The following is a 12,241-nucleotide window of genomic DNA, read 5'->3' on the forward strand; positions in this document are numbered from 1 at the left end:
CAAAAGTCAGCTGCACTTGTTTCACGGCGAGCCGGTGCGTGAAAAGTCTGCACACAGCACCAAAACAAAAACACACCTTTGACCAGAGAAAGCGACACTACTTACCGTCTCTGCAGAGTCTCATGGCTTCGCGATTTTTCCCGCACTCTTTCAAACTTTCTTCCAATTCCGCACCTGAGGAAGCGATTCGGATCGCGTTACATGAATAGTTACACTTGCTGGCTTGTTCTCGCGTTTCTCAGTATTTCAAAACTGCACGCAATCGGGCAAAAAGCTCGCGATCCGACGCGGCTGCCCGCTGAAACGCAATGGCCGACGGCGGCCGATCAACTCACCGTCGCTCCCGTAGAGTTTCACAGCATCGACCCAGCCGCTCCAAGGCTGTCCCAGCATTATTTCGGGACTGGGCAGGGATCTGCGCTCCGCAACAGTCGCCATTGCTGTGGAGGCTTCTCCCCGCTGCTTCAGCTGCCTGGCCGCTCTGCGCTGCTGCTGCTGCTGCTGCTCCCCCCTGACGTCATCATCGGCCCTTTCCGACATTCTTTCCGCTACAATGTAACAACACAGCAGTGAGCGCTTAAGGTGGCCGAGCGGATTCCTTCAATGAATGACATTGAGCCGAACGCGCGATTCATTCACGAGCGAGCGAGCGAGCGCGCGAGGGCGTCTTTCGGTTCCCCGCGACGCGTGCTGCGCTAGGCGGCGCGTCTCGAAACATACATTAAGAGCGGATTACGGAGATAAAAGTTTAAGCACGACCCCAAAACTTCCTTTCGCCGAGGCTTGTGGGAGAAATAGCGAGGGAAATGTGGGTTTCACTTGCGTGCGGGGACAAACGTTTACCTTAAAAAACGTAAATGTGTGACCAGTGGTAATGGTTCTTTTTTTTTTAATTTATATATAATGTGAATAAAAAATGCTTTCCTATTTTTTTACGATTTGTTAGGACAGGGCAAAATTTGACTCAAATACAACTGTTTGAAAATCTGAGGGTGCAAAAACAACACTGTTAAGACTGGTCTTGCGGTTCAGGGTCGCATATCTTAATGTGTTTTCAATATAAAAAAAGATGAATCGATGGTCTTGGAAATTCCCCATTTCTTAATACCTATGTCGACAAAAAAAAGGCGTTATAATGCTTTTTCGGAGGTAAACATGATGCCTCTAGCTCTTTTGTGTGACTTTGTTTGACCCACAACAAACGCTAACCTATTTAATCCCAGGAGTAATATTTCTAACCTTTTTCTTTTTCTTTCTTTCTTTTTTTTGAGCTTGAGGGGTCTTACATATTTTGTGTTTATACGGAGTTATCAGCTATAAATCAAAATGGAGACCGTCTGGATTTCATGTTGAACATTTTTGCATGAGCCGTTTCATTTCAGTTTATCGTTTTGAAAGGAGGCGTGTAAAACAATTGATATAGATACAGCTACCATATCGGAGACATAATTGTTACGTCTTTTATTATTATTGCTCAATTAAAGGGATAGCTCAACCAAAATCTGTAAGTCAGTGCTTTGGTTACATTTTTCAAAATATCTTTCTTTTGTTTTCAACAGAAGGAAGTAATTTATACAGGTTTGGAACAACGTGATAAAATGTTAATTTTTGGGTAAACCATTCATTCAAGATCAAGACTTTATGGTTAAAAACCATATGTAAAAATGACATCGGTCACACTCATGACCAATAAAAAAAAAAAGGCCGATTCTGGCTGATTTACATTATAAATAGTTACATTAAAAAGCAAAGTATAGTTAAAAGAAACATGCTTTTATTCTTAGATCATCGTTCCCTTCGACAAGAAGTGCTTGATAGTATTGTAAAATATTAAATGGTTATTGCTTGCAACTTTCTAAAGGATCTTAACCTGCAAACTGATGAATAAATAGGCTCTGTAGTATCCCTCTGGTTACGTTTGTGACCAGAAATATAACACAAAGTACTTTCAGTATTTCAATGCATGCAGTTTGTTACGTCGGGCTATCCAAGGGGCATAACAAATATGTTCACAAAAAAAAAAAAAAAACAACAACAACAACAACAATAACAATAGTGCATTTGGCAGGCTATTACAATGACAGCCATGGATTAATCATTTGATGCACTGAGCACTGTTTTCTCACACAGGTATTAAGCATTTTTAGATCCGATAGATTTTCAATACAGTCATTTATCGAAAGAACAGTCGGACTTAGTTGCAATTCTTTACAAAACTTTGCAGATATTCACAAACACCATCTGGTTGATAAAGTTAGAGGTACAGTTAAAGTCGATGTTATTACGTATAAAAAGATGACCACACTTTTGCGTGCTCTAAAATTAATGTACTCTGATCAGCCACGTGTTATGGATCACAATTTGGAGCACAGGCACTGGCAAATAAATTCTAGGCTATACTTAGCCATTTCGCCACTTGCAAGAATGTGTCTCATATACAATCAAATATGTCTGGGCCAATTCATCTAGAATAAGAACAGATAATAGAGGCAAACAGGTTTTAATCAGATGCAAAGTAGCTTAAAGTAGAATATGTGCTCTATGCAGTCATTACTTAAAGTGTTTGCATTAAACAGTCTACACTATATGCAGAACATCTACTTTAAAAAGTGTTTTGCTTAATAGGATTTACTCAGTTTTCTCTCCTTGAGTGTATACTAGTCCTTAAACTGTTTTCGACTATACTTTTATCATACGAATGCACTAACAATTTACTACCATCGCCCATTAAAAGAATAGCTCACCCAAAAATGAAAGTTTGCTAAAAAAATGTACTCACCCTCAGGCAAGCCAAGATTTTTGTTTGCTTATTAGAAAAGATTACAAGAAACGTAGCATTACATCACTTGCTCACCAATGGATCCTCTGCAGTGAACAAGTGCTGTAATAAAAAGACTAAGATTTCAAACGGCTGATAAAAAAAAATCCACAGGTAATCCGTGTGAATCCAGTTCATCAATTAATGGCTTGTGAAGCGGAACGCATTGTGTTTGCAAGAAACAAATCCATCAAGACGCTTTTAGCAAAACGTTGCTACTAGCTAAAATATGAGACGTGTATCCATATCATCGCTTTCTCCGGTGAAAAAGTCGGATCGTTTCAGCATCGTTTAAAAGCAAAACCAGTCAAAAACAATTCTAAATAAATCGGTTTGTGCTTTTTATTTGTGAGAACAACAGGACCTTTCCCTGGAGGAAGCGTTGTTATGAAATATGTACTAAACATTTGCACAGAAGCAAGAGTTTAAAGCTAAAACGTCTTAATTATTGTTTTTTGGGTTTTTTTTTACATCATTTTTTTTTCTTTACAAGACATTAACTGATTGACTGAAAACCAGGTAACGAAAAAAAAAAAATCATTAACTCTTATAAAGAAACTAATTTAGATGGCCTGAGGGTGAGTGCAGTCAGTTTGTGGGTGAACTATTCGTTTTGAAAACACAGTAATACCCGTGATGGACTAAAACAATTACGAGTTGTTAAAAAGTAATGCGTTTAGAAACTGTTAAAATAATCGAATACGTCCTTAAGTTCAATAAAATGAAACCTAGAGTGATATACACTGACATAATATATTTCATACCTTGTCAAAAGTAAAAATTGGAACAAAACTGGTCAGGTCAGTAGACCCTCATCAGCTATGGTGATTCCAGACTGCCACCCAAGCTGGTGAGGGAATCTGCAAAAAGGAAACAGATGAAGGGGCAGATTAATGTTAGCGGCATTATTTTAATACTCAGGGTATAATAGTCACAGTTTAGGGAATTAGCCGTTTGTTTTTTGACAGAGGAGTCTTTATGACCCGTAGCTTTCTTCTCTACAGTTTTTACTAGCTCAAGATCTACTTATGGAGGAGCCCGTCGCTACAGAGTAATCCAATCCAATAACGACTATCCCTGGCTAACCATCTGAGAGCCCTTCAGTTGACAGCCTGATAATCCGTCTCAGGGATATAAGCAACCAGTGAAAATGTTTTGACTTTCTAGCATACGCTCAGAGCAACATCGAATTCATAACCCATTTAATAGCAAGAAATAAGAAGAATTTGGACTCCACGACTTCATCCATTTATTAAAATTAAACAATGTTTTTGGCATGTATCTGAATAAGTCAGTACAATACCTGTTTAATTAAATTGTAATTGACGTGATAAGTAATTTCTAAACACACACGGAGGAAATAACAGATACATGCGAACAGCATCATTCAGATGTTAATTGGACGACTATCAGCCTGTTGTTATTAGTGTCAATGGAACGTGATGAATGCATTACGCATCAAGTGCCCATATGAGAGAAACTGAGTCTGATTTATGACCTATGATTAGATGTTGCAAAGTTTTCCCCTTTGGCGCATCCATCTGTAGAAACTCTACAAGAATTGCCGTTTTCAGCACAAACACCCACTCTATGTTTATCCACCTTACAGGGGTGCATGGAGCAAAACAATTAATATTACAAATTTAGCATGCACAGATTTTGATTATTTTTAAAAATGAAATAAAAATAATGTCATTTTATACATACTATTATCTTAAAATCATTCATTGTAATATATATATATATATATATATATATATATATATATATAAATAACAATGAATTAATTTATATATATATAAAATAACAATGAATTAATTTATTTTATATATATATATATATATATATATATATATATATATATATATAATGAATTAATTTATTTTATATATATATATATATATATATATATATATATATATATATATATATATATATATATATATATATATAAAAGCTGTGTACACAAAACACTTTAAAACTAGAATACAATTGGGGGGGGGGGAGTAGGTTGACAGATTCAGCAAACAGCCTTATTTCTTCTCTCCCCATTGATTCCCGTTTCGTATAAAGTTTAATTTTCAACTTTGAGAGCCACGAGACCCTTTTGTAAAACGCCATGTCCTTGAAGTTTTGCAAGTGTTCAATGCTAACGTTTCCTGGTTAAAATTATTCTTACGGCCCCGTTCATTTCTAGCCCCGTCCACTTGTTTGCATCCACCGGGTAACTTGAAATGAGCAAGTGCTCTTGGGAAAGTGAAAGCAATAATGGCAGGATCCACCAGTCATCAGAATGGCTCCCACAACAACTTTTCTGTAAGGGCTAAACATAGCGGGTTTGCCGTGGAGCGAAACGAACAAAGTAAACTTGACTATTACGTCACCAAAATAAAATGTTACACACATAAGGGGGGGAGGGGGACGGCATCAGGTTTAGCTTCCTCGCTAACTGAGCAGCTGAAGCCAGCCATTGGTGGCACTGCTGTAGCATGCAACTGGCTAACTGGCAGAACAGACATTAGCAGCTGATCTCGATGTCATCATTGTTCTCTTACCAATGCCCTGGACTTCAGAGGTCCCGGTTGAGCTCTAGAGAGAACAAAGGCGCAGGCTTTAGGGTGTATTGAAAATGAAGATCAGTTCAAAGAGCGAGTGCAGTGCTCAGTGACTGTGGAGGTCTTCACCAGGTGCTTCCATGTCTGTTTACCAGGCAGCATTCTGGGACAAGAACGTCACTGGCTGACTCCGGCAGCACGCATGCACCGCGCACGCCTGTCACTGGACAGTACGGCGGTGTGTCAAAAACGAGAGCGCTGCCTGCCTAGAAAGCATTTCTGGGAGTCGCTCGCGCGCGCGTAACGCTCCTTGGCGGTTTTGTGAGTGGTTCGCGCCGTCGGGACGCTTTCGCAACAGCTTTCCGAGCGTCCGAGACACGCCCTCGGTGCCCAAATAGGCAGTCTATGTAGGCGGCTTAGTAGGTTTTGAAACACAGCCCGCTACTGCACTTCGCTATATCTCTGTTGCACATATATGGAGATATAAAACGCGCTAATCAGAGCCGCACGCAGGCGATACAACTTTGAAGTGACTTTGGCGATACGATAACGACAGAAAATCCCTTGTCGTTTAGGGATATGCTGTAGCGATTTGTGAATCGAATGACTCGGATCTCTTCAAGTTGAACCGGTTCACTAAACCGATTCGATTCGCAGTGTAACCCGACACGATGAACGAGAACCTTTCGAGTGATGAGACACAAATCGATGAGTGACTGAGCTGATATGAATACAATAAAGTTTTCAAACGTAAAATGATATTTAAATAATGTTCTAAATTACTTTGTTTTATGAGCTGACTCAAGGCTACAATAAACTGAAAACTTTGAATTGTTATTTCTTAAACGATTCTTTAATATAAACTGATTCGAACGAATCTATTCGCGGACTTACGACCATTACTGTTAAAACCTACCGACTCTGGCTCAAAAAAAATGCAGTGGAACCGAGAATTGACGAATTCCTTTTTAATGGTTCATTAAAACGAACTGTTCTAATGAACCGATTCTCAGAAATGAGTCAGACTCTCCACCACTGTCAAAACCTACTGAACCGCCTACCTAAACAGCGTTTCTGGAAGTCACACGAATAGTTTAAACGTTTGAAGCCGAAATTTACCTACTACTTCTATGACTTATATTATGGTTAAACAAAACCTTGCTATGATTCGTGCTGTGGGGTCGACGGGTTCGGCTCGTTTGCTTCGCAACAGAGGCGGGGCTCTGATGTTCTATGTGTGTTCCTGTGGGCATGTCAATAAAGTTTTTTCGAAGAGTTCAGTTTACCTCTTGGATAATGGGTAGCATCACTGATGGTAAGGATTTATTTCTTTTGGTGTGTATTTAATGTTTGCACTTTATGTTGCAAATCGGTGCTATTTTTTTACAACGATGTTCGGGTATCGCGTTTTGAAAAAAACTAAAAGAACTCAACTAAGATCAGCTCATTTTGAGGAGTTATAGCTAGTTAGCCATGTGGTATGCTAAATCTGATGCACTAGAACACACACACACACACACACACACACACACACACACACACACACACACACACATATATATATATATATATATATATATATATATATATATTAGTACGTACAGATAGGCAGGTAACTAAATAGATAGATAATGGCTATCTGCATATATAATAAATTTGTTTTGTGTAAATAATATTGGATTATTATTATTTTTAAGTAAATATATTTAACGTTCTTGAAAGATTAGCTTGACCCACGCCAGTCTGCACTGATGTTTTTATATGACTTTGTCATGCTAAGATTCTAACTAACTTCACTTGATATATTGGATAAAATATGATACATTTGTTTGACACGTGATACATTTTTAGAGCATGAGCTGTTTTATGTGGTTTATTGTGAAGTAAGCTTCAACAGTGCTTCTTTAAATGGCATCCGTGTCCATATCTTTTCACAGATGAGGTTATTCGGAAGCGTCTTCTTATCGATGGAGATGGAGCTGGAGATGATAGGCGCATTAATGTGCTTATGAAGAGCTTCACCAAATGGTCCCATTCCAATTTCTCACCAGAGGAAGGGTAATTACTCATTATGATTTGTGGTCTCCTGATGATACCTTATTCCGCTGATTAGTTACCGTTGCCTTATGTTAGGGATGCTCAATAATGGATTTTTCCAGATATCCAATGCCAATATTTTTTAACTCATTTTGGTCGATGCCAATAATTTCCACCAACACCAAGTCTCTCTTGTGCAGAGCAAAATATTTTGAAGCTTTCCTGCCGGAAAGAACCAATGTTATCCCTAGCATTTAATTTAAGGTTTGACCTTTGTAGATGGTCTAAAGCAAAAAAAAAAGTAGTATAAAGCATATAATGTTCATATACTTTAATGAATCTGTGTGTTTGTGTATACATGTAATTTACAAGTGTCATGTCATTTTTCATCTAACATGTAAGCTTCTGATCTTTTAAATTGATTATTTTATGACATCAGTTACTGATTTATTTAATCAGAAATGTTCATTTAATATGTATAGGCTATTTTACTTAATTTAATTAGAACTAGGCCAACTGCGCCCCCTACAGATTAAAACTCCCTACAGATGGGGAACTGGGATGGGGGGGGGCTTCCACTGAGTTCTTTGTCAAACACCGAACGTGTCATTCTGTAGTGTACCATGCTTTAACAGCTTAAATGCAGTGATCCGAAACAGTCGATCTAATCATCTTTCAGATAAAACCTTGCTTCAAAAATTACCATGCCGATGAGGCGGCCTAATCTCTATCACACCCTGAGCACATGTGAGTTAATGTATTGCTCTTATCGGTGAGGCATATCGGCCAATTCCGATATCAGTCCGATACGTTTGTGCACGCCTACCTTATGTATAATGACTTGATTGTCTCTGTCGCTGCAGGTTCTCACAGTATCAGAGGATGTTGACATCTTTGGCTCAGTGTGAATTCTCCATGGGGAAAACCCTGCTCGTGTATGACATGAACCTGAAAGAAATGGAGAATTATGAAGCAATCTACACAGATATCGGTAAGAGCCTCAGCTGACGTGCTTGTGTGACTTCGTCAGGTATCATTACTGTTTGTTGAGCTACTTAAAATGTTCATCTCTTAATACAGAAAAAAGCATAACTTCAGCTCATGAAAAAATCGCAGAGTGCAAAAAGGAAATTCAGAGAGCGAAAAGGATACGGAAAAATCGCCAAGGTTCAGTACAGAAAATTGCCACTTTGGTTTTTTTTAAATTGTTTTCTGTTTGGTTTTAACACTAATTTCTGTTGTTCTCCAATTCTGATTTGTAGAATATGATGCTCTGGCCAGAGTCATCAAGCAACATCCAGACAGACACGAGACCTTAAAGTAGGTTTGAAATTCATGTTTAGGTCAAATCACACCTGTATTAACATGTCATTTATTTATATATTGGTTCACTGTGTACTAAATCTGTAGTGTGGATATCCTTTATACAAACATGCCAAGCGGGACACCCTGTGGCCGGGGTGCATATAGACCCACCGGTTATTGAAGAGTTTTTGTGATCTGTTTATGCAGGCAGCTGGAGGCTTTAGACAAAGAGCTTCAGCAGCTTTCTCACATCAAAGAGAATGTGGAGGACAAGGTAAGGGAATGAGGAATTTCATATGGTGATGTAGAAATACACCATCATACACTTAAACATTTACCCAGACTTTTTTTTTTAAACTATATTCAGTTAGAACTTCGTAAGAAACAGTTCCACGTCCTTCTCACCACCATTCAGGAACTTCAACAGACTTTGGAGAGTAAGTACTTAAACTGAGTAAAGGCTAGACGGCCTGTGTGTATACCGATTCTAAACCGCTTTGCAGTTAGAAACAATATATATTTTTTTAGTTCTGATCGGGTTGTAAGCCTGTTTGTGTTTGGTCATCTTTTTAGACGATGAGAAGATGGAAAGTGATGATACCCAGGAGAGCCCGATGGAGAACGGAGACTAAACTTTTTTTTTTTTCCAGTTTTTCTGGAGATGTACCTACTCTTTTTTTTGTAATCTTTTTCTCTAAATTCAGTCTCTTTTTATTATGCTGATGTACAAAATTAAAATGATTTCTTCATAAACTGAATCAAAGTTTGTATTTTATCATATGACCCCTTTTACGTGAAGGCTTGAGCACAGCATAGACCATCTTTGAGCAAATGCTGCATGCTTGGTAATTGTGTTTTAACTGACCTATTTTAAAGACGATATTGTAACATCTCAGCAAACCGATGTTTATTGTGTTTTAGTTCATAGATAAGGCAAATGTTTATATGTGTAAAGATACGACATAAAAATAGTAAACTAAAATGTTGTTAATGCCATAACATTTCTAAAAGGGTAGGCTGTTTATATACACTCCAATGAATGATTAGGCTCTTCACGAACCTACGTTTGGAACTATATTTATTTCAAAAGAAATATATCACAGCCACACTTTTAAAGCAAAATATTTACCAGTATTAGTATGTTAGTGAACAGTCTTTTGGGTGAAACAGATATTATAATTGCCTCTCAACCAGCAGATGTCGCTGCTGCTACAATGTTGAACATGACTAAAACTACACCCATCTATCTAAAGCCAATCTTAACTCCAATATTACTCTTAAAGTAATATATTAATTATCTATTTTTAGTATTAATATTAGTATTGATGACATGGGTTAATGCTCGGAACTGCAAATCTCTTATTATCTGTCTATCATGTTTAGGTGATATTTATTAAAAATCAGCTTTCATTGTAAACGGCGAGGATTAAACACCCCCCGAACAGCAAAATCTCCATCATAAACGGAAGGTCAGCGTGAGCAGATCTTGCTGGAGGACTCTGAAGTGCAGCGTCTGAGTGAGTTTGATGTTTTCAGACGTGCAGTGAGGGAACAGTTCGGACACTTGGGGCTGTTTTTATGCCGTGCAGATGTACTTTACATCTCTAACAGCAGATCAGAAATGACGTATAGGCCAAGAGTAAGGTGAAGGAAGAGTTCTTCATTCAAAGAGCTCACACTCAATGGTAACATCGGCGTGGAGTCCATTTCTCAAATAGAAGTAACGAACATACTGTATGTTTTAACCTGAAGGTCTAGTTTAGCTCTTAGAAATTAATTTCATTTAATTATGTACTGTGCTTTTGGCATGCATTCTGTATGTTAAAGGTTTCAAACAGCATGTCAGTCCTTTCTGGACTTTGCTTTTTCATTCATGCTCAAAAGTAGTTGGGTTTGTTTTAATCAGCAGCGTAGAGGTGCACACTGAAGACAGCACGTGCGCTTAAAGGTCATTTGCGTTGTGCCCTCAGTTCGGATTCTAGGACAGAATGCAAAACTAATGTGACTAGAGGAATTAGAGAAATATAAAAAAACAATGATAAAATGGTCAACACATTACTAACACTTCTCTAATACATTATCATAATGATGTTTACCCTTCCAAATCACCAGTACTTGGTACATCTAAGAAAAAAAAGATAAATGGGTTTTAAAACTAGTCGGGAATGCATTCAAATGTACTTAATGCAAAATTGCATTTTACATACATATATATATATATATATATATATATATATATATATATATATATATACTGTATATAATGCAATATATATTAGATAGAGAGAGAGAGCGAAACAAAACAAATACTAAAGACTATTTTCTGACAGACATATCCTAACATTGTTTATTTCACACACACACACAAAAAAACTGACACTGTATTGATTCAACTGCACTTTTAAGAGCCACATCTCCATTGGCTGGTTTATTCAGCACAGGTAAAAGCTTCCCCTGTGCATGATATCTGATTATTTCCACCGACTAATTACAGCTGAGTTGCGCTGCTCTGAATGCACACAGTAAGATGTGAAGAACAGTAGAGTATTACGCATACTGCCACATCCTATGAATAATCTAGTGGAGTCCCAGCAGTCAGCTGCAGTGCTTCTAATTGGGTTCCTGATTTAAAACGTCTACGGCAACCAAATTCCCCCTGCCCTGAGGAAATGAAGATCTCAGCTCTCAGGAAGACTCGGAAGACACGTGGGAGCCAGATGACTCAGACTCAGATTTGATAGATAAACAGGGAGAATTTTGTATCTTCGAGTAAACAAAATTTTCCCAGCATACTCTCATTGTCATGAGGGACGCCTTTGCTTGACGTTGTTTGGCCAAGTGCTTCAGCGATAATGGGACGATCAGAATAAGTGTGGAAACATGTATATTTCTTCCCTACTTTCCTATGTGTCTGTATCATTCTCAGTCAGCGGAGACCATTATTTCCTCTTGATGGAAATAGGTACATTTTGTAAACTTTGATGAAAAAGTAATAACTAATAATAAATAATATCAAAATTAGTTTCTTCACCAAAACATATATGGACACATTTAGCTTTACAATTTTAGCATATTATTAAAATCTATCATAAATGGGAAAGTTTACCTGAAAATGAAAATTCTTTCATAATTTACATTACAATTTACATTTAGGATATTTTGAAGAAAATTGATATCCAAACATTTGATGGACCTGACTTCCATAGTATGGAAAAAATACTATTCAACTTCTTTTGTGTTCAGCAAATTATAGAAATTCACACAGGTTTGGAACAACTTGAGGAGGAGCAAATGATGAAAAAAATAACTGAACTATTGTTTTATTAACAAAGCTTACCGTAGGGCTTTGGTGATAATGGACCGATCAGAAAAGCTTGGAAACTTTTCCTCATTTTACATCGTGACACTGTCATTTCCGGCACCCATTAGTTCCTCTTGAGGAACATACAAGCAAACAAAAAGCCAGGTTTGCCACTAAAATGCTAGATAACACAATGTGAAGATCTGCATTTGCATCCTGAGATAA

General features: G+C 37.7%; 2 protein-coding genes across 4 annotated transcripts in view; one reads left to right on the forward strand and one right to left on the reverse strand.

Moving 5' to 3' along the window:
* The window catches only part of LOC122354102 (ataxin-7), a 28,781-nt gene extending 23,079 nt beyond the window's left edge, over nucleotides 1-5,702 (reverse strand). The window contains exons 1-5 of one of the 3 annotated variants that reach the window (XM_043252111.1): nucleotides 5,374-5,702; nucleotides 3,583-3,678; nucleotides 2,401-2,465; nucleotides 336-548; nucleotides 106-174 (exon numbers count right to left, since the gene is read on the reverse strand). In XM_043252111.1, the coding sequence (XP_043108046.1) occupies nucleotides 106-174; nucleotides 336-540 (274 nt within the window). In that variant the 5' untranslated portion in view covers nucleotides 541-548; nucleotides 2,401-2,465; nucleotides 3,583-3,678; nucleotides 5,374-5,702. Of the gene's footprint in view, nucleotides 1-105; nucleotides 175-335; nucleotides 2,466-3,582; nucleotides 3,679-5,373 lie in introns of all 3 variants that reach the window. The other 2 variants (XM_043252110.1, XM_043252109.1) reach the window with 2 other exon arrangements.
* Nucleotides 5,703-6,567: 865 nt separating this feature from the next.
* Nucleotides 6,568-9,468, forward strand: thoc7 (THO complex 7). Its single transcript, XM_043251549.1, has 8 exons — nucleotides 6,568-6,688; nucleotides 7,311-7,431; nucleotides 8,274-8,401; nucleotides 8,491-8,577; nucleotides 8,673-8,730; nucleotides 8,923-8,989; nucleotides 9,083-9,152; nucleotides 9,289-9,468. Exons 1-8 carry the CDS (start codon nucleotides 6,607-6,609, stop codon nucleotides 9,345-9,347), a joined length of 672 nt encoding a protein of 223 aa, XP_043107484.1. The 5' UTR covers nucleotides 6,568-6,606; the 3' UTR covers nucleotides 9,348-9,468.
* Nucleotides 9,469-12,241: the final 2,773 nt, after the last annotated feature.

The sequence above is a fragment of the Puntigrus tetrazona genome, chromosome 11, assembly GCF_018831695.1.
Source record: "Puntigrus tetrazona isolate hp1 chromosome 11, ASM1883169v1, whole genome shotgun sequence".
NCBI lineage: Eukaryota > Metazoa > Chordata > Actinopteri > Cypriniformes > Cyprinidae > Puntigrus > Puntigrus tetrazona.

Bases quoted from the DNA above. Each gene is read 5' to 3' on its own strand.
- thoc7 (XM_043251549.1), top strand. From the start codon at position 6,607: ATGTGTGTTCCTGTGGGCATGTCAATAAAGTTTTTTCGAAGAGTTCAG. The intron at 8,731-8,922 runs GTAGGTTTGAAA...CTGTTTATGCAG, and splicing joins GACAGACACGAGACCTTAAA to GCAGCTGGAGGCTTTAGACA. The intron at 9,153-9,288 runs GTAAGTACTTAA...TCATCTTTTTAG, and splicing joins ACTTCAACAGACTTTGGAGA to ACGATGAGAAGATGGAAAGT.